This window comes from Lepidochelys olivacea (genome assembly GCF_965140295.1).
Source record: "Lepidochelys olivacea isolate rLepOli2 genome assembly, chromosome: 6".
Taxonomy (NCBI): Eukaryota; Metazoa; Chordata; order Testudines; family Cheloniidae; genus Lepidochelys; species Lepidochelys olivacea.
In genome coordinates this window covers 55,443,422-55,463,310 of record NC_140416.1, presented here as the reverse complement: position 1 = coordinate 55,463,310, position 19,889 = coordinate 55,443,422, and the positions used below count along the sequence as shown (strand labels likewise).

General features: G+C 41.0%; 1 protein-coding gene across 5 annotated transcripts in view; it reads left to right on the top strand.

Moving 5' to 3' along the window:
- PHF21A (PHD finger protein 21A) overlaps positions 1-19,889 on the top strand; it is a 251,601-nt gene that overhangs the window by 72,912 nt on the left and 158,800 nt on the right. For all 5 annotated transcript variants that reach the window (XM_084631686.1, XM_084631689.1, XM_084631690.1 and 2 more), the window contains exons 3-5: positions 293-447; positions 5,476-5,508; positions 7,846-7,911. In XM_084631686.1, coding sequence (XP_084487812.1) covers positions 394-447; positions 5,476-5,508; positions 7,846-7,911 — 153 coding nt within the window. In that variant the 5' untranslated portion in view covers positions 293-393. The remainder of the gene's footprint in view (positions 1-292; positions 448-5,475; positions 5,509-7,845; positions 7,912-19,889) is intronic.

Here is a 19,889-nt window from a genome sequence, read left to right as displayed (position 1 = left end):
GTAGGCAAACATGTCTGCCTGCAAACTTTAACACAGGGAACAAGAATGTCAATTTTCAGGCGTTCAGAAAGTTTCCAAGTCAGGTTAAAAGATTAGAAGGAAAACCTTCTTTGGGAAGCTGTTAGGTTCCTTATGTTTGCAAGGATCATTTGCAAATTAGACTAAGATGCTATTATGAAAGATGGTCTAGTTGATTTCAGTATTCATGCTTTTTATTATAGTATAACTACTTCTTAAAAACTGCCTAATTTCTGGCTTCTGCTAACCATAAAATAAAAAATTTATTCTACAGCAAAAGTTTGGAGAAAAGGAACTTTCATTTTCTGAAGCCAGAGACTGAAGGCACTGTGGAATTAGTAAAGAGACAGCTAGAAAGAGTGGAGAAGGTAGAGAATGGAGTTGCAGACTCTACAGGAGGCTCTGAAAGTGGAAATTCAGGTTCACCAGGTAAGTTGTATTCTTTATTTCTTGGTTTTCTTCTCCTACATTTTAATGCAAGTAATGGTTAGTCCTAAGAGGTCAGGTATAGCAATAGCCTGTTCAGTTTTGAAATTGCTGTAGAAAACTTTACACTTTTTAAACTTTCTGTTTACCCATCAGTGGCTTCTTTATGCCAGTAAATACTTCATAAATCCATTGGTCTGAATTTTTTCTTTTTTTAAAATGACATGCTTTAGCATTGATGAAATAATCTAAAGAGGGCATTTTCAGTGAATTTTGGCTGAGAGATCTTTCTGTGGTCCAAAGACATACTGCCAACTTGAGGGATTGGGAAGAAATCCTGGAATCATGGAGAGAGATGTGTTCCAGTGAGAACAAGCTGTCTGCTGATACAGCTGGGACTTAGACACCAGGGGGAAAGCCATTCGAGGGGTATTTTAAATAAAACCCAAGTTTTTTGACTGCAGAAACGACCTCCTTTCACCTGAGCTCAAGAAGAATCTTTATTTTGTAGTGTTAGGATGCTTAAACTTTGTCTGTCAGATGCTAAATGGCAATAAAAATCAGTTAGCCATTCCATTTTATCACAAATGAGTAATTTTAGTTAGATTGGTATAGCTTTGAGAAACGTAAGTGAAGGTGTGTCAAAATGGTTCTTCAAATATAAGGTAAGGTCACAACCATAACTATGGAGTTAACTTTTCTTTAAATGTTATCTTTTCAAAATACTAAATTAATATAAAATCAAGTAACTGTGTGAATATCTCTGAGGGGCATGTGAGAATTGCTACTTCTGTTACACGAGTAAAATGAGATGTGTGTGGGATTCTGTGATGAAGTTTATTGAAGAGTTGAACTGTAAACTTGGCTGACGCTGACTTGCTGTGAGCACGTCTCTTCACTTCTGTTTTTGTCAGCTACCATGATGAGCATAATACTTGAATGGCTAGATCCGTAGAATGAGGATAATTATATTTGTCTAGCTCACAGGAATGTTGTGAGCTCTAACTGAATAAAGTTTATGAAGTGTTAAGACCAAAACATGGAAGAGCGTGGAACAGAATTCAGGCCTTTCCTGTATTCTATCTTTATATGCATTCTGCTAAACCCTGAGGCCTTTTACTGGGAGGGGGGTGGATCATTTAAAGAAAGCCAGATACCAGCTTCCAAAATTGCAGATTAGTATTATGTGCTTGTGATGGGGCTCCACTCCCATACTAGCGCCTCCTGCTGGTCGTCATGAGGGTCAGCTCTGCAGGTCAGTATGTCCACTCCCGGTGTTCCTTGCCCACCGTCACTCCTGCTACTGGTCCTTTGTCACTCCAAGGACCACGACGGCGTCTTCATGACACAGCCCTCTGGCTATGCCACACACTGTGCTCCCCCTTCTGGGGGCCAGTCCAACTGTCCATCCAGTGCATCACTGTGTGTGGGGGGGACCTGGGCCTGCCCACTATTCCAGATTCTGGCCCAGGGACCCTTTAGATGCCAGCCACATGCTGCATCCTCTCAAACCTCTCAGTACATTTCCCTGGGCCACTTTTCCACAGCTCCAGCACCTTCTTCACCCTTCCCTCAGGGCCTCAGCATGTCAGTCTTAGCCACGAGCCAGGAACTCTCTGTAGCTTCCCAAGTCCCTGGTGGTCGCACTCCTCTGTCCAGAGTGCTGGCGTTCCTTCTGCTTGCAAGGCAGCCAGATCTTCCTCCTTGAGCTCTAGGGAGCAACTGAACCTGCTTTGTCCTGCAGCTCTTCCTATATGGGCCTGTCAGGCTCTGATTGGCTGCTCCTTGCAGCCCCTCTCCGATTAGCTGTTTTTCCCACAGCGTCCCTACGGCGCCATTAACCCCTTACATGCAAGCGTGGGGCGGATGCTCCATAACAGTGCTTCTCAGGAATTTGAAGGTCCTTATCTTCCATGTGGAGTTCATAAAGGTTTGTATTGAGGTTCTGAATGCTTTCTTAATTTTAAAAGGTAACTTTTTCAGGAGCATATAGGTGTGTCAGTAACAAAGTAAAGATGGAGTTTAGGAAACTTCATTCTTGTTTACTTCTGTACAGCTCAAATGGAGAGTGACATTAGGCAATATATTGGAAAAGTAAGTTATGTGATATAATTTTTATTTAAGAAAAATCCTGCATAGAAATACAAAATATTACCAATATATATTTCAGAAGCCAGCACTACATGTCACTGAGAGAATTGTCCTTCGTCGTATCATCTTTGTTCATCAATTTTTTGACTCCCCAGATTTCTCTTTCAAATGGCTTCAGTAAATTTAAGTTAACTGTACAAAATCCTCCTTTTCCTCATTCCCTGTACCCATGTTGCTGATGGGGACGTGTATGTGTATCTAGAAATATATTGAATTAGTGGTTGTCAAGTTTTTTCATATTGTACAACTTTCCAACCTCTTTATTCTGCACCTTACCTGTGGCAGCTATAGTACTGTGTTATATGAAAATGAATATTGTGACTATATTAAGGAGACAGTATTAAAATAAACTCACTTTAATGTGCTGGGTGTTTTTCCCTTCATTGCATTTCCCCATTTTATACTTATGATTGTAGCCTTTTAAACTCATTAGGACTGACTCTCCCCTCCTTTACTGCACCACCCACTGTACTAATGATCAAAAGTCTTACAGAAATAAGTCCTGGACAGGGCTGCCACTAGTGGGAATCATAACTTCTTGCAAATGGAAAGATGCTCCAGGTTCAAGACTCAATTCTGTCCTTCACTCTGGGCTGGAAGGGATAAGGAATCTTACTGAAGTCAGCAACATGATGCAGCTGCAAAAAAGGCTAATATCAGTCTGTGGTGTATTAATTGGATTGTCATATGTAAGACATGGGTGATAATTGTCCTGCTCTACTCGGCACTGGTGAGGCCTCAGCTGGAGTACTGTGTCCAGTTCTGGGCACCATGCTTCAGGAAAGATGTGGACAAATTGGAGAGAGTCCAGAGGAGAGCCACAAAAATGGTAAAAGATTTAGAAAACCTGTCCTGTGAGGGGAAAAAACTGAGCATGTTTAGTCTTGAGAAAAGAAGACCAAGTGGGGATCTGATAAGTTTTCAGATGTGTGAAGGGCTGTTACAGAAAGGACATGGTGATCAACTGTTCTCCATGTTCACTGAAGGTAGGACTAGAAGTAATGGGCTGAATCTGCAGCAAGGGAGATTTAGGATAGCTATTAAGAAAAACTTTCTAACTGAGGCTTCCAAGGCAGGTTGTTTAAAAACAGGTTGGACGAACACCTGCCAGGGATGGTCTAGGTTTATTTGGTCCTGCCACAGCCCAGAGGGCAGGACTTGATGACTTCTCAAGGTCCCTTCCAGCCCTACATTTCTGTGCTTCTCTGATTCTATGAAGTAGTGCTTTCAACTGCTGTGTGGAAGGCAGTACTTGGTTCATTCTCAAGCACCTTGCCCTTTTAAATTTGTTTGTTATTGTTAAAGGGCTTCAAAGGGAGTTGCATTTGGCTGTCCTCACAGAAGAATTGGTCTCCCTGAGTACTCTTGGGGCAGATTAATGGAAGAGCCTGGAGTACCCCTTCCCTTCTCCCCATCTGTAGGACAAGGAGAAGAGAAATATTTTAAATAACTTAAGCCCAGCTTCTATTGTTCTCTCTCACATTGAACTCCTGCCTACTTGGAGGATGGTGTAATATGATCCTAACTTACTAACATTTGCTGATATTTTAATGCTGTACAAAAGTGAGTTTATAGTCAAACTGACTTTTGCAAGGTGTCTTATGAAAAGTTGTGAGAAGATAATCTGTCTCCATATTTTAAATAACATTTATATAAAAACTAGCAGAGTTATTTTAACAACTTTATCTGAGGTAGTGAGCACGGAGGAGCTGATGAAAATGGGCCAAGAATATAAACCTTTGGGAAGATACCAGCTTCTCTGCATGACTAAAGTGGCATGTCTGCAATCAGTGTCTTTTTTAGGTTACCAAAGGAGACTTTAAAATTAATAACAAATACAAATAAATTTGTAATTCGAAATAAAGTCTGAAATCTCTAAGAAACGCTAATTCACATAATTTTTCAAGCAATATTGATGTGAGTGAAATGCAGTGTACTAATGTATCTGTTTATGTTCTGGATTTTTTCCTCACTTTTCTTTTCTTATAAGGGGATAGGGAAGCAAGTGTGGACTTTACCATGTCCCCTTCAGATTCACAGATGAATGATTTGATATGGTGAAATGGCCACCGCTAAAACAGGAATTTGGGTTGTTGGGTTTATCTTGCCTCATCATTCTGGGCTTCTGGTTTTCCTTAGTAAAATCCTGATAACCTCCTTCCTGGTTAGCTATATAGGCAACACCCTTCTGCAACTGCCTGAAGGAACTGAAGGAGGAACAGCAGTGAATGGTGTAACCATCTGTCTACTTCCCTTTGGATGTGGGGGGTATTTCATCCATGATGATCTCAGTCACTGCTAATTCAAGGGATGAAAGTGGGAAAAGTCTCTTCTGAACATGGATCTCCCATGTGGTACCAACCAAACCAACACACAAGCAGTTCCTTACTGCCTAAAATGTGCTGCATTTGATTTATATAAACAAACAACTATTGTATCTAAAGTAGTTCAGTCTGTTCAGTATTCCCTATGACTGTGGGCAAAGAAGACAGCAGTTTTAGAGGACACACAGCTATTTGATTAGGTTACCCAGCTGGCTTAAATTTTCCTTAAAGGGAATCTTTTTTTTTAAAGCAGTTCCTGCAAAAAAAAAAAAAAAAAAAAAAGAATGTAGTAGCATCCTTCAGCTAAATATGAAAGGTGATAGGCTGACTATAGAATTAATAGGGATGTCTCATTATATTAATGACAAGATTTCTGTGAATTATAAAATAATTTCATGATGAGCTAAGTCTTGCTATTTTTTTTTTTTTTTTAAAATACAGGGTGTCTTGTTTAAATTCCAACTTCTAATCAGGGCTATTACATAAACTGTCCAATAAACACAACCTTGATTGAACTCTGTAATGTATTGATGAATATGTCTCTCTCTCTTTCTAGAAACTGGTTGCCCAAATGAAGCAAGATCCACAGGTAAAATATGTATTTTGTTTTATACTGCTTTTATTACTCTGGGAGTTAAGGTATAAGAAATACACTAAGTCCATGACCTCTTGTTTGCCATTGTTTATTTGCTCATAATCTACTGCCACGGTAAAGTAATGCTTTCTTTTTCTTTGCAAGTTATACTTTTTAAAAATAAATGGGGAGTATTGGCTAGCTGAGGGATTAATAGTAGAATAAGGAGCCTTTCCATGTTGCCAATGTTTTAAATTCAACCTAATTGTTGTTTGGCCTGTTTAAAATGAGTTGCTGGTCTCAGTTCAGTGGCTGGTGGATACCTTTCCACATCATAAATGCTTCCACCACACTTTGCACTAATTGACTGTTTTAAGCATTGGTAACAGTCTGTACAAGTAATAAAGAAGATGGGGGCCTAGTTCCAAGGAATCTGCAAAATTAAGACACAGTTCATTGGTCAAGTAGAAGAAAATGGTATCTTAGCACATACAGTTGCATTTATTTGGTTTGTTTAAATCAGTTGATGTACACTGATGGACTAAACTGAGTTGCAATGAGGGATTTGAATAGAGTGAAAGAGTTTCAGCAGTAGGGGCACTGTGGAAGGAAACATGGTGGAAAAGGCACAAAAAGAAGTGGGGAGGTGGTTTTCTTGGGTACATGAAAGGGGCATGAAGGCAAGTAGTAAGAATGAGAGAAAAATGTGCACCAGGGTAGAGTAATGTAGAGTGTAGAAGGTGGCAGAATTTCTCTGTCATCTCATCAGAGAGGCTAATGATCAAATTATCCTCTTCCTGTTTCTAGCAATAGGCTTTTAAGGTCAGGGTTTAAGGTGTGTTAGTAAAGGAATGGGTTTGAGAGGAAGCTTGCAGGCTGCTTCTGCTCTGCAAATAGAGGACTTTAGTTTCCAGGGCACTTAACCTGGCTCTTTTTGCTAACCCTAAAATTACTTTGAGAAACTAAGTCAGTGCTTCACCTAGTGGTGCAAATATTTTCCCCTCACTGCTTTAAATTACTAAACCTTTCTTTGCTGTGTCTGAATTGAGCCCAGTAAATGCACTTCTGCTATCTTCTATAATTTGCATTATCTGAGTATGTGCTTGGTGAGTAGACACTGGAGCAAGACATTTCTGTTTTTACTGCCATAGATGCTGCAGGTCAGGAATGAGCTGTGATGGGGCCCAGATTGGAACAACCAGGGAGGGCTGAGAGTAAAGATTTGGAATAGCTTTTGGAGCTTTATGGTATCCTAGGACTAGAAGGAATTGCAGGTCAGGATTAGGATGCATTTTAAAGTTGTGTGGAGGAATGCGAAGGTGTGGAAGTTACTCTGAGCATGGTAGCCCCTGTAGTAGTAATAGCGGTTTGTTGGTTTCATGTTTTTACATAGCGCTGAAGGTGTGCATGCCATTTTGCAGAAATAATATGTGATCCCTTACCAACAGAGTCTACTGTCTAGGTGAGCTATGACTTGACATAGAAAGAGATTGCATGAGGAGAAAATGTAAGAAGAGAAATGCTGGGAGACTCATGCCAAACAAGATTTTGAAGCTGTTAAGCATATCTTCTGTCGTGTGTGTGTGTGTGTTTTGTTTTGTTTTGGTTTGGTTTTTTTCTTTGTATTTTTATTAAATTTAGTAAATAAAAATTGAGTTCCCTGTCACATCCTGTACAGTGAGCTGTTTATGGCTCTCAGAATCTTAAACTTGAGAAAATGTCCTTGTAGGCAAATTGCTAACATGAGTGGTGCATTGTTAAGGCTGTTGCAACTTTTCTAAATATAAGCAAAGGTGTAAAAAGACATATACTATTGTACCGAAAAGGGGGAAGAGGATGTAGTAGATATATTCCACCTCTCATTTGGTGTGCATGATGTTTAATTCCTACTAATAGATATGGTCATTGATGTCCTTGACAGTCAAATGTCTGTCACTGAATAAGTAGTGGAGGTGAGACAATACTTTAAGTAGCATGTATTGCGTACTGTAGAAATCCCTAAGATAAACAGATTTCTTCTGGCTTCTCTGGCCTGAAAATACAGTGATACACAAATTAACCTTATTACAGCATATTGTGAAGCACCCAGGGATGTTTTAACTAACTCCTTCCAAACTGAGTTCCACCTCTTCCTTCCCCCCCAAACTTATTTTTGAACACTGGAAAAATCCACTAATGATTGTTGCACCAGATGACTTTTGAATAAGTCTGTACTTGTCCATTTGGATAATTTGATTGGTGGTATGTCCAGAGGTGCTTTATTATTTGTAGTACTCTGTGCAAGAAGTCCTGCTACTATTGTGTTAAGAAATGGAGTTTCTTTCTCACAGATATTTTTTTCTTTCTTATCAGAATGCTGATTTGAAGAAACAGCTTCATGAACTCCAAGCCAAAATCACAGCTTTGAGTGAGAAACAGGTAGGGAAATAGATATTTTTAACACCATGTTCTAAAGAAATGTCTGCTCTCATCTTCCAAGAGAGCTGCTAAATTTCTTTGTGTGGATGTAAGTATGGGCAGTCAGATGTTTTGGGGCTTTATTTAATTTCTCTAGCACAACAAAAAATAAAGACAAATAAATGGAGCTTGAACAAACGGACTAGTATATCTGATGGCCTGTATTGATGAATGTGTCAAGAAAGTGTTCTGTTTAAACTATATTTTACCTTATATGAAACAGAAGTGGGAAGACACTGGAATTTGTTACAGTAATTTGAACTTGAGACCGGAGTTATAGTCTAAAATTCACTCATTTTATTCTAAACCAAGAAGTCCTTACTCAGGCAAAACTCTTTGAAGTCTATTTCACATTATGGACTGAGAAACTGAGTAAGGGCTTCTGGATTCATGCCCTTGAACACTGGAGACCGCTTAGTCCATAGTAAGCCAGTCTGTTAATCTTTGCGAGGGCAACTGTTCGTCTTCATTGGCGCTCGGTTTCTAATGGACTGATCCACAACTGACTGCTAGTGGCATTAGCCACCTGGTGGGGATTGCTCCATATGTAGACTGAAAATATTTGTCATTGGCAGACAGATGATTACTCTATAGAATGTCTAGAGGACTTGCAAAGCCATATGGGTAACTATTAGAATTCAAATTTTATTGTGATGGGATACAGAGTTCTACTGACCTATGCATTATTAAAAAAAAAAAAACCACCTCAGTCAAAAACCTGTTTTGTTAGTTTATGTTTGCAATATTACTATGAAAATATAACTGCATCAAGCCAGCTCTTGGTCACTATGGCCTAAATCAGGGGTGGGAAAACTGCTGCCTGCGAGCTGTTTTAAGCTGCTCCCCGCTCCAGCCGGGGCACTGGATTGGGGCCGCACCATGCGGCTCGGCCCCGCTCCGGCCAGTTAGGTCAGAGGGCCCCTGATAGTTTCAGGGTTAGTTTGCCATCATGCCAGAGGACTGACTTATCAGTTTGTGTTCAGGCAGGGACAGGAGGTAAGGTACTAGAAATGGGGAGAAGGAACTTCAAAGCTTAGAAAAACATAGACATCTGTCTTACGGTGGTTTTATAACTCTGATCTGATATTCTTTAACGTTACAATTATAAAAACCTGAACAGAAGATCTGGCCTGCAGTTGAGAATATGTTAGTTGCTTTCGGCTCTGTTTTCTCTTCAGCCATTGTTTATGGCAAAGGTGGGAAAACTGTGGGCCACATCCAGCCTGCTAGCCGATTTTAATCCTTCCCTTGAGCTCCTGCTGGGAAACGGGGTCTGGGACTTTCCCCACTCCTGCCCTCCAGTCAGGAAGCAGGGTCAGGGGCTGCTCCACGCACCACAGCTCCACGCAGCTCCCAGACGAGTGGCATTTAGGGGGCTGCCAGAGGGCTCCGCATGCTGCCCCCGCAGCTCCCATTGGCCGGGAAATGCTGCAAATGGGAGCTGCAGGGGCGGTGCCTGTGGACGGGGCAGTGCGCAGAGCTGCCTGGCTGTGCCTCTGTGTAGGAGCCGGAGAGGGGACATGCTGCTTCTTCCAGGAGCTGCTTGAGGTAAACGCAGCCTGGAGCCTGCACCTCTGAACCCCTCCCCGAACCCGTCCCCAGCCCTAATCCCCCTCCTGCCCTCCAAACCCCTCGGTCCCAGCTTGGAGCACCCTCCTACACCCCAAATCCCTCACCCCAGCCCCACCCCAGAGGCTGCACCTCCAGCCGGAGCCCTCCCCTCCCCCCCACTCCTCTGCCCCAGCCTGGAGTCCCCTCCCACACCCTGAACTCCTCATTTCTGGCCCCATCCCAGAGCCCTCACCCACTCCTGCACACCAACCCCAATTTCGTGAGCATTCATGCCCCGCCATACAATTTCCATACCCAGAAGTATCCCTCGGGCCACAAAGTTTGCCCACCCCTGGTTTATGTGGACATTCATCTAAGGAGAAGCTACACCCTTTTTGCTCAGCATAGCAACTTGAAATTTCACATGGTGAAGCATTTTTTGTCATGTGATAAAGCATGAGTTGTTTTAAAAAAGCTTTGATTAGCTCAGTTTCTGAATTGTTGGCTGCCAGTAGTCATGAAAAGGGACCTCATTTGTGACACAGAAAGTGTGAAGTGTGAAAATTGTAAACCAGTTTCCTACTTTACGTACCTGTTGTTTGTTTTTGCTAAATATTGAACAGTTCTTGTGATTATCAAAATATTAAAACAGGATGTAAACTGCTTTATCATCTCTACCACTGGGTCCATGAGCTGCTAGTGTCCCCAAAAATGACCCTTTTAAAATAGCATGGCTGCTAAAATGGGGATTATATGAAGTTGTGTTTAAACTGAACATGCATTTTTACATGAAGAGAAGACATGCTTCTTGTGTATGTAGCTGTAGTGTTTGTGGAGGGGGGCCCTTTTGAGTATTTGAAAGTTTCTGCAGGCACAGCTGTGATTTTTTGCAAGGCATAGGGATGCAGTTTGTTAAGAGTCAGAGACCGTGCTTTCGATGGAGCATTTACTTTTGTTCTCATTTTTTATTATTTTTCCTTTTATAACAAATGTAACTGAGAAAATACTGGTTTGATCTTTGTATATGGGGGAAATCTGCATCCAGTAGGCTAACTTCTAAAGTGGTTTTATGAGCAAAATTGGTGTGTACTCCTGTTTCCTCACATCTTTTATATACAGTTCTAAAGCACTTTTTACGGTAATGCCACACTCCCTGCCTCTGGCGAAGGGATTGTGTTGTAGCATATGCTTAGTTCAGAGAGAGACTGTGCTAGCGCTTTTGACTAGAAGGGAGTCAGGTTTCCCAGATTCTGCTGTCCCAAGAATTGGAGACTTAGCCCTCATTTCCCCCTAGGTAGGTTCATGGGACATCTTCTTTTAACCACAGCTGTGGGATGATGATGATTCAGCTTTTAATTTGTGGAGACCTTTGCCATTGTTTAATCAACTTTCACTGAAGTGAGGTGTATAACATTCTGCTTTCCCGATTGTCCCTCCTCTTATGCTTGAGGACCAAATGAGAACCTACAGTTGTAAAAATTGAATTAAATACAGTAGTGTTGTTGCTGAAATTTTATAAATTATTCTTTGCTCTCTTCTTTACTGAAGATGCACAAAGGCTTCTAGTGCAAGTGCCAAATCTGTGGCAGTTAAGCCAAGGCTTCCAGTTGCTGTAGAACTTCTCTCCCATTCTGAAGCATTGTGGGAGTAGTGCTAATATGCTGGAATTTGCTGTCTGTCACTGCAGTGATTCATAGTGGTTAAGGCTTCTTGCTGAGAATTAATAATGAGAGCTCTGTTCAGAAGTTTGTGAAACTGAAGAGGTCTGGCAATCTACAAGGAGAAAGCAAGTCGTCTGTGTCATCTGTAGGCATAAACATAAAAAAGAGAAACTGGTTAGTCAATGCAGAATTAAGCTGTACAGAAAAAGGCAAGCCAAAAATTCATTTAGTTGTTGAAAATGTAAAGAGTGGTGAAAGTAAATGCTTTGATTTGTTTCACTTGGGAGGTAATGAAGCTGTGCACGCTGTAGGTTTCAATGAAAGGGAACAAACTTTTCTTGAACATAAATTTAATTTAGAGGGGGAGTGTAAATTTTAAATTTTAAACTGTTCTTTTTTCCTGATAATTTTAATTTTAAAAGTAAAGTGAATTTTTAAACTTTCATTGTTAATTATTTAGTTTCTCATCTGGGAAAATGAAAATAAGTGGGGTCAGTTTGGCTTTTGTTTTAAGTTTAGTGATTTCAGAGCTACAGTGTTTCAGTTGGAGAAGAATGTGTTTGTTTAAAAAAATCAGTTGGAATTTAAAAAAGGCAGCATTTCTTAGGTTTTGCACAAGCACTTTTTATCAAGTCTAAGTTTGGGACCAGATTTGATTATGTCCCCTTAAAACTTCCTTTTACATGTTTACTTTCATTTTCACCCCAGTTGATTTTAAGATTTTTGTACCATAAAATAGATGGTTAAACTGTACTAATCTTTCATCACTAAGTGGTAACATTTCTGTTTCATGGGGGGTTTAGCCATGATTTCCTGATAACCATAGTGGAAACCTGGAGCTAAATCCCTGCTCTGGACGTGTACTCTTTAAAGTATAACGGTTTAGAATTAGCAATTGAAGTATCAGGAAAGCTACCAACATACATGTTGTAGATTTTCAAAGTTGGAGAACCTATAGCTCTCATGAAAGACTGAGATGGAGCGGGGCTGGCGTGAAAGAAGGCATGCAGAATGAAGACTTGCAATAGACATCTGTTCTCCTCTTCCATGCCCTCCCCAATCAAATACAAATGGCATCACCCTGTCACAGATATGCCATTACTGAATGTGCCCCACATTACTTTGTTTTCAGTGACAAGGAAGAGTTCACCTTACTTGAGTGAAAATATGGAATTGTGCCAGTAGTTAAGTGACTTAATCAAGGTCACAGAGAAAGTCAGTGGCAGAGCCAGGAGTTTACCACCAATTTTCAAATTAGTATTCCAGTGCCTTAACCACAAGACCACCTTTCCTCCCAAGTTTGAACACATTATTCCATGCCTAATACATTAGAAAATTAAAGCATGCCTATTTAACCAGAATTTTTTCTAAGGTGTTGTCCAGTAATATTGCCTTGCAGTGCCGGTGTCGGGTTGGATTACCTGATGTACAAGGACATAATTTGTGAAATATGTAAATTTGATGGGCCTAAAAGCATAACTTCCTTTTCAGAAATGCTGCTTCATATTTTGTGAATGTTGTTCTTGGCTCCCTTGAACACATTTCAATGCTCTCTGGCCTTTTTTGGTGCTGCTTCACTTTCCTTCCCCATCTTACCATCTTGACCAAGTCTAAGAACCATTTAACAGGTAATTTTAATATGGGCTCTACCACATAGTAATTTTGGCAGCAGAAATCTCATTACATGGCCTTGTTTTCAAACAAGAACAAAGTGGAGAGGGTACTTTTTCTGTAATTAAATTGCAATAAAATTAAATGATTCATCCAGGTTTCACAGAATTTGTTTTCTTATTTGTGTTGCACTTCAGTGTGTTTTCCTTAACAATGCACTGACGTTGAAGGAATTGAGAGGATTCCTTTGCAGAAGCCTAAAGAGAAACAGAGCCTTTTTGTTGATATAGCTGGAAACAGGTATCCAGTGTCAGAAGATGTCTAAGTTTTTGATGCACTTATCACTTTGGTATGTAAGTGCTACACAGAATTATATTAAGACACAAAAGGTAGTTCTCTTTGCACTGATGTCAGGCTGTTTTAATTATTTTTCCTTCAGAAGGAAGTCTACTCACAAACATGTTTTACTGTTTAGAACAGGTGATTACTGAATCCTATAGAGAACACACTGCAAAAGCAAGCCATTTTGCTTTGTCTCTTAAGGATGAGCAAGTTTATTCACTGTTTTTAGAATTTAAAGCAACTGTAGGCGGCCTTTTTGGATAACTCAGATTACCAATCTACATTCTGTTTGTTTATAATCCACCAAGTTCCTTCCAGTCTTGCTACTTAATTGTGTGTAATGAGAGAAAAGGGTGGTGTTTTTTATAAAAGTAGTAATGATGAATAATTAGCCACAATTATAGCAATAAGTAGTTGATATGCATTTGAGTAAATGCAAACAAATCACTTAAGCAACAAAGGAAAACTGCCATAACTGAAGTCTTCAGAAATATATCATGAATAAGCTGTCAAATTTATTACAGGGATCATATCAACCTGAAGAGTATAGTAAAACTGAAGGGTGCATAAATATATCCTGGGACTCCGCCCTTCCTGCATACTAATCACAAATAGTAGAGTGGAATTTTCATGAAACCCACTTAAAGGTCTAAACAGAATGCCTAATACTAGCACACTTCACTCAAAAAATGTTTTGTGATCTACACTGTGTATGCAGGCAAAAGGATTTTGTTGGGGAAGGAAAGCTCAAAAAAGGCCATAGAACATAGGAGGAGGAGAAACTGGTACAAGCAATCAAACATACATAAGCTATGCAGAAGCATTTCTGAAAAGACAGATTTGTAAATTTTGACAAGCCCAAAAACTTCTCTCATTGATGTAGTGCCCTTGCATAGCAGGTGGTCCTGGCATTGCAGGCTAATATGATTCGGTAACATCTTAATCAGAATTTCTCCAGTGTAGTAGAGGTACATCTAGGCTAAAGTTCATGAACTTGGATGCCTATATTTTAGGTATTTAAATTCATAATTAGGAACCTACATAAGAGCTAAGCTTTTCAGATATGCTGAATACTTTAGAATATCCTTTGAAATCCATGGGAGCTGTGGATGCTCAGAATCTCTAAAAATTCATGCCACTCCACTCTCAATCAATCAATTAAACAAACAAAACCCCACACCACCAAACCCGCTCCAAGTGCATGTTTGAGCACCTTTTCTATTGCCAGTGGAAGAAATGTGCAAATGTGCCATTTGAATTTATGGTAATGAATATAATTGTGACATTAAAAAAAAGTCTGAGAGGCTGTTGGTTTATTTTGGTGATCTGGGACTGCCACTATTAAGCATGGATCTTCCCCTCTTTGAATGCATAATATAAAAAGATTAAAACACCTCTTACTAAGTAATTGTAAGCAGACACCTTTCCTAACTTTATAAACACAGTCCACACAGCATGAAAAGTCCCAATTCACTTTTCTGCGGTTTGGCTTAAATAATAAAGAACACAGCAGTAAGATATAAGACAAAGGCCAGCTTAAACTGTCTCCCCAAAGTTGGCTACTTTTAGGCTTCCTTCTTGATGACTGTTCAACCCAAGTGCCTTTCTTTTTAGACAGACATTCCTACTTCCTTTATATGCGGGTGGGATAATGACTCGCCTGCCTCAGTGAGTAAACAGAACCCTCTTAATCTTTTCCCAGTATGACTGACACCTGCTTAACAGTGTGAGGTTTTGAACAAAACAGTGCCAAACTGTTACAATACCAACTCCAGCCATAGAGATACAAAATAAAACACTGTCTTGGAAGTCATCATAAAAATACTGACTTATTCTCAATCTGAGAATTGAAAGATGGATAAGGAACTGGTGAAAGGGGAGGCTACAATTGGTCATACTAAAAGGTGAACTGTCAGGCTGGAGGGAGGTAACTAATGGAATACCTCAGGGATTGGTCTTGGGACCAGTCTTATTTAACATTTTCATTCATGTCCTGGGCACAAAAAGTGGGAGTGTGCTAATAAAATTGCAGATGATACAAAGGTGGGAGGTATTGCCAATAGGGAGGAGGACCAGAATATCAAACCAGAAGATCTAAAGGACCTTGAAAACTGGAGTAATAGAAATGGGATGAAATTTAATAGTGCAAGGTCATGCACTTTGGACTAACAGCAAGAATTTTTGCTATAAACTGGGGATATATCAGTTGGAAGCAACAGAGGAGGAAAAGACCTGGGTGTATTAGGTGATCACAGGATGACTATGAGCTGCCAATATGATGCGGCCGTGAAAAAGGCTAATGCAATCCTAGAATGCATCAGGTGCAGTATTTCCAGTAGAGATAGGGAAGCATTATTGCCATTATACAAGGTACTGGTGGGACCTCATCTGGAATACTGTGTGCAATTCTCCTAAGTTTAAGAAAGATGAAATCAAACTGGAACAGGTCCAGAAAAGGGCTACAAGGATGGTCCGAGGAACGAAAAACCTACCTGATGAGAGGGAGTTTGGCTTGTTTAGCCTAACAAAACAAAGGCTGAGGGGAGATAAGATTGCTCTCTGTAAATACAGCAGTGGGATAAACACCAGGGAAGGAGACAAGTTATCTAAGTACCAACGTTGATACAAGAATAAATGGATATGAGCTGGCTATCAACAAGTTTAGGCTTGAAATTAGATGAATTTTTTTAACAATCAGAGGAGTGAAGTTCTGGAACAGCCTTCCAAGGGGAGCAGTAGAGGCTTCAAAACTGAGCTTGATAAGTTTATGGAGGGGATGATATGATGAGATTGCCCACGATAACATGTGGCCCATCTGCGACTGTTGGTCGCAAATATTCCCAACGACTGAAGATGGGGCACTAGATAGGGAGGGCTCTGAGTTACTAAAGAGAATTCTTTTATGGTTGTCTGGCTGATGAGTCTTGCTGACATACTCAGGATCTAACTGATTGCCATATTTGGGATTGGGAAGGAATTTTCTCCCAGGTCAGAGACCTTGGCAGAGACCCTGGGGTTTTTTGCCTTCCCCTGCAGTATGAGGCATGGGTCACTTGCTGGTTTAAACTAGAGTAAAATGGTGGATTCCATATAACATGAAGTCTTTAAATCATGATTTGAGGACTTCAGTAACTCAGCCAGAGGTTAGGGGTCTGTTACAGGAGAGGGTGGGCGAGGTTCTGTAGCCTGCAATGTGCAGGAGATCAGACTAGATGGTGCCTTCTGGCCTTAAAGTGTATGAGTCAATATGTAATGGAGGAAAAAAGGTTGTTTGTGTTTTTTTTTTTTTTTTTTTTAATTGGGAGGTGCAGTAGATTCTGTTTATTCGCAACCCCTCAGTTGCCAGCAAAAAGTTGCCATTATCTGGTAGTTCCCAATTAATAGAAGGCAGGTTTGCACGGCTGCAGCCAGTGAAGGAAGGGCTGGCATGTGTCTTCCCTGGCTGCAGCTGTGCAAACCTGGCTGCAGGCAGGGCAGCAGCATGGAGGGAGGCTGTGTCCTGATGCTAGGGCTTTCTACAGGGATTGTGGGTGCTTGGGGCCCATGGAGCTGCACAGTACCTCTCCCTGTGCTCTCAGGGGATCAGGGTCAGCTTATCCCAGTGCTTCCTTCCCTGAGTGCAGCTTGGAGAGCACAGGGAGAAATACTGTGTAGTTCCAGCGTCTGCGCTGCTACAGCCCCCCTCCCCACTATTGCCCTGCCCACAGCCTCCCATCCTAGCCCCTTGCCTCCTGTGTGATCCCTGTCCATAGGCGGATTTGCAGGGCTGCAGCCAGGGAAGATACATCCCAGCACTTCCTTCCCTGGCTGCAGCCTTGCAAACCTGCCTATAGTTGGGGCCTTTTCCCCCAAAATATGTTCTTAATAAGTGGCATTCTATTGCCAATATTGAAATCCCATTCCCATTAAAGCTAATGGGATTGGTTCCCAGCGAAGTACTGCTATTAACCAGAGGTTGTTAATATCTGGGTTTCTGTTAAGCAGAATCTACTGTTTGTGAGGATGTCATCTCGTCAATGATGAGAGAGGTGAAAATATCATAGGAAACACTTACCAGTTGGAAGGGGAGGAGAATCAGCTGCCAAATATCCACTTCAGAGCTACAGCTGTCTGTGTCTTCTAAATCTAAAGGCTTAGCTATCCAAAAATCACACAGTAAAAGGCCCATATGAAAAGGATGACAGTACATTATTGTGTATCAGTAGTAGCCAGGCAATTGTAAAGAAAGATGCTTCTCTGCATCCTTTCCCATCCTTTTTGAGGGTAAAGGATCTTATTGCAAGACATCCCCGGATTCTCCAGGTTGGATCCTGGTGTTCGAAATAGAGAAGTCTTTTTTTATATGTTTCTGGGATTTAAAAACAGATGCTATGTTAACATTGACTGCTTAGTGGGCAGCCATGAAATCACTTAACTTAGTTACAGGTTTCAGAGTAACAGCCGTGTTAGTCTGTATTCGCAAAAAGAAAAGGAGTACTTGTGGCACCTTAGAGACTAACCAATTTATTTGAGCATAAGCTTTCGTGAGCTACAGCTCACTTCATCGGATGCATACTGTGGAAAGTGTAGAAGATCTTTTTATACACACAAAGCATGAAAAAATACCTCCCCCCACCCCACTCTCCTGCTGGTAATAGCTTATCTAAAGCGATCACTCTCCTTACAATGTGTATGATAATCAAGTTGGGCCATTTCCAGCACAAATCCAGGTTTTCTCACCACCCACCCCCCACCCCGGTTTGTGTGTGTGGGCAGGGGGTGGGGGGGGTGAGAAAACCTGGATTTGTGCTGGAAATGGCCCAACTTGATTATCATACACATTGTAAGGAGAGTGATCGCTTTAGATAAGCTATTACCAGCAGGAGAGTGGGGTGGGGGGAGGTATTTTTTCATGCTTTGTGTGTATAAAAAGATCTTCTACACTTTCCACAGTATGCATCCGATGAAGTGAGCTCTAGCTCACGAAAGCTTATGCTCAAATAAATTGGTTAGTCTCTAAGGTGCCACAAGTACTCCTTTTTCTTTTAACTTAGTTAGCTATCATTAAGCTAACTATTGTCTGCATTGTGGTTTTTTGATCCTGCATGACATGATGTGCCAGTATCCCTGGGACACATTGACAATTTGTTGCCTTTGATGCCTCTATATGCTATCCTTTTTGAATACCAAATCCTCCGTTGACTCCTTCCTGGACATTGCACCACCTTCTCCTTAGTACTGTTCTCACTTTGCACCGAGGTGCGGTTGGTCTCCCTACTCATGGCCAAGGCACATTCAGAGGGAACCTCAGGTTGCCTATGCTTTGAGTGATGTCTGCTTGGGTATGTGAGCATGATAATCCAAAGAGGAAACAGCAGAAAATATTGTCTGACAGTTCGGAGTACATTTCTTCAATCCCATTGAAGGCCTCTGCACCACTGCCCCAACCTTGGCAAACTGAAGCGCCACTCCAATGTCTGGACTGCTTGGATCCCTCTGTGTCATGGAAGCTATGATCATGTTAACACAGTTACCCAAACCACAGGAATCTCGGTGTACCTGGAGGCAGTACTGTTGTGGGTGGCATTTCTGGTGCTTCTTATGCTGGTCTCACTCAACACAGTTGATGCTGAAGCATTCTCCAGTAGCTCTCCTTTATTTTTCACATAAATGCAGCAGTCTGTTACACCTGTTTAGGATATGGGAGACATTGGTTAGGAGTATCAGAATGAATGTTGTTTGGACACATAAGGGATTAATGACTCTTCAAAGCCCAAATACCATTCTGCTTGAGTGAGAAGACAACAATTGTCCTTCCCAGGCTGATCTTACCTCCCCACTCCCCTCTACTGGTTGGAGGCTTTGTTGTTGTCTCAAGCAATTGTTTCCAAAGTTGACTAGGACTGTCGGGCCTGGAACTGGATATAAAAGCAAGGTGGGCCTGCTCATAATGGTACATTTGGCAAGTATAAAAAGATTGGTCTGTTGTACAACAATCTCTTTGCTTTTAATGCTTTGTCATCCTTACATTTTTAAACTTATCACCAAGAGGAAAAGATGACTGTCCTTTAGATATAAGACCCCAAGCTAAGTGAAAATGCAGTGTAAGATACTTGAATATCTGCCCTCAATTGGTCATCTACTGGGCAAGCTGATAGAAGGCTGACTGGGGTGAGAAGGGAGAAAGACCTGGCAAAGATTGAAACATTCACTTTATTTCAGTTGTGCTTCGTGTTGTACCAGGATATGAGATCTAAACATGGGAATTCACTATCAAAACATTTTATGAAAATCTTTACTTTAAGAGGTGTTTCCTGTCTTCCTCACCTTCCTGCACATCACTTAGTACAGTGACAGAAGCAACCCAATGTTCTGCCTCATGACATTCCTTCTTACAAAAAGAACAAAGACACATATACCAAACAGCAGAATCCCTTGTTTTGCAGCTAGATCTGGGATGCTTGTTTGTGTTTGACATTTCCATTCCTAGTGCTCAGTAAAACTAGTTAGAAATTGTGATGTCAGTAGTATTAAGTGTCTTGGCATTTAAGAAGTTTGTTTTGACATACAAAGCTCTAAAAGGCTAGCACCTCTGAACTAAGAGACCACTTCTCTCCCACCATCACATTGCTCCATTTGCAGTCAGCAACAGCGCCATAATTGGAGCTCCAATGGTAAAGTAGAGAGTGGACAGCTGTAAAGGTGGCAGGTGTTCTTTGTTAGGAGCCTCAAGCCTTTGGAACTTGCTTTCCTCCTCCCCCACTCCTTTGGAAGAGTCCAAGTTGTTATCTTAAG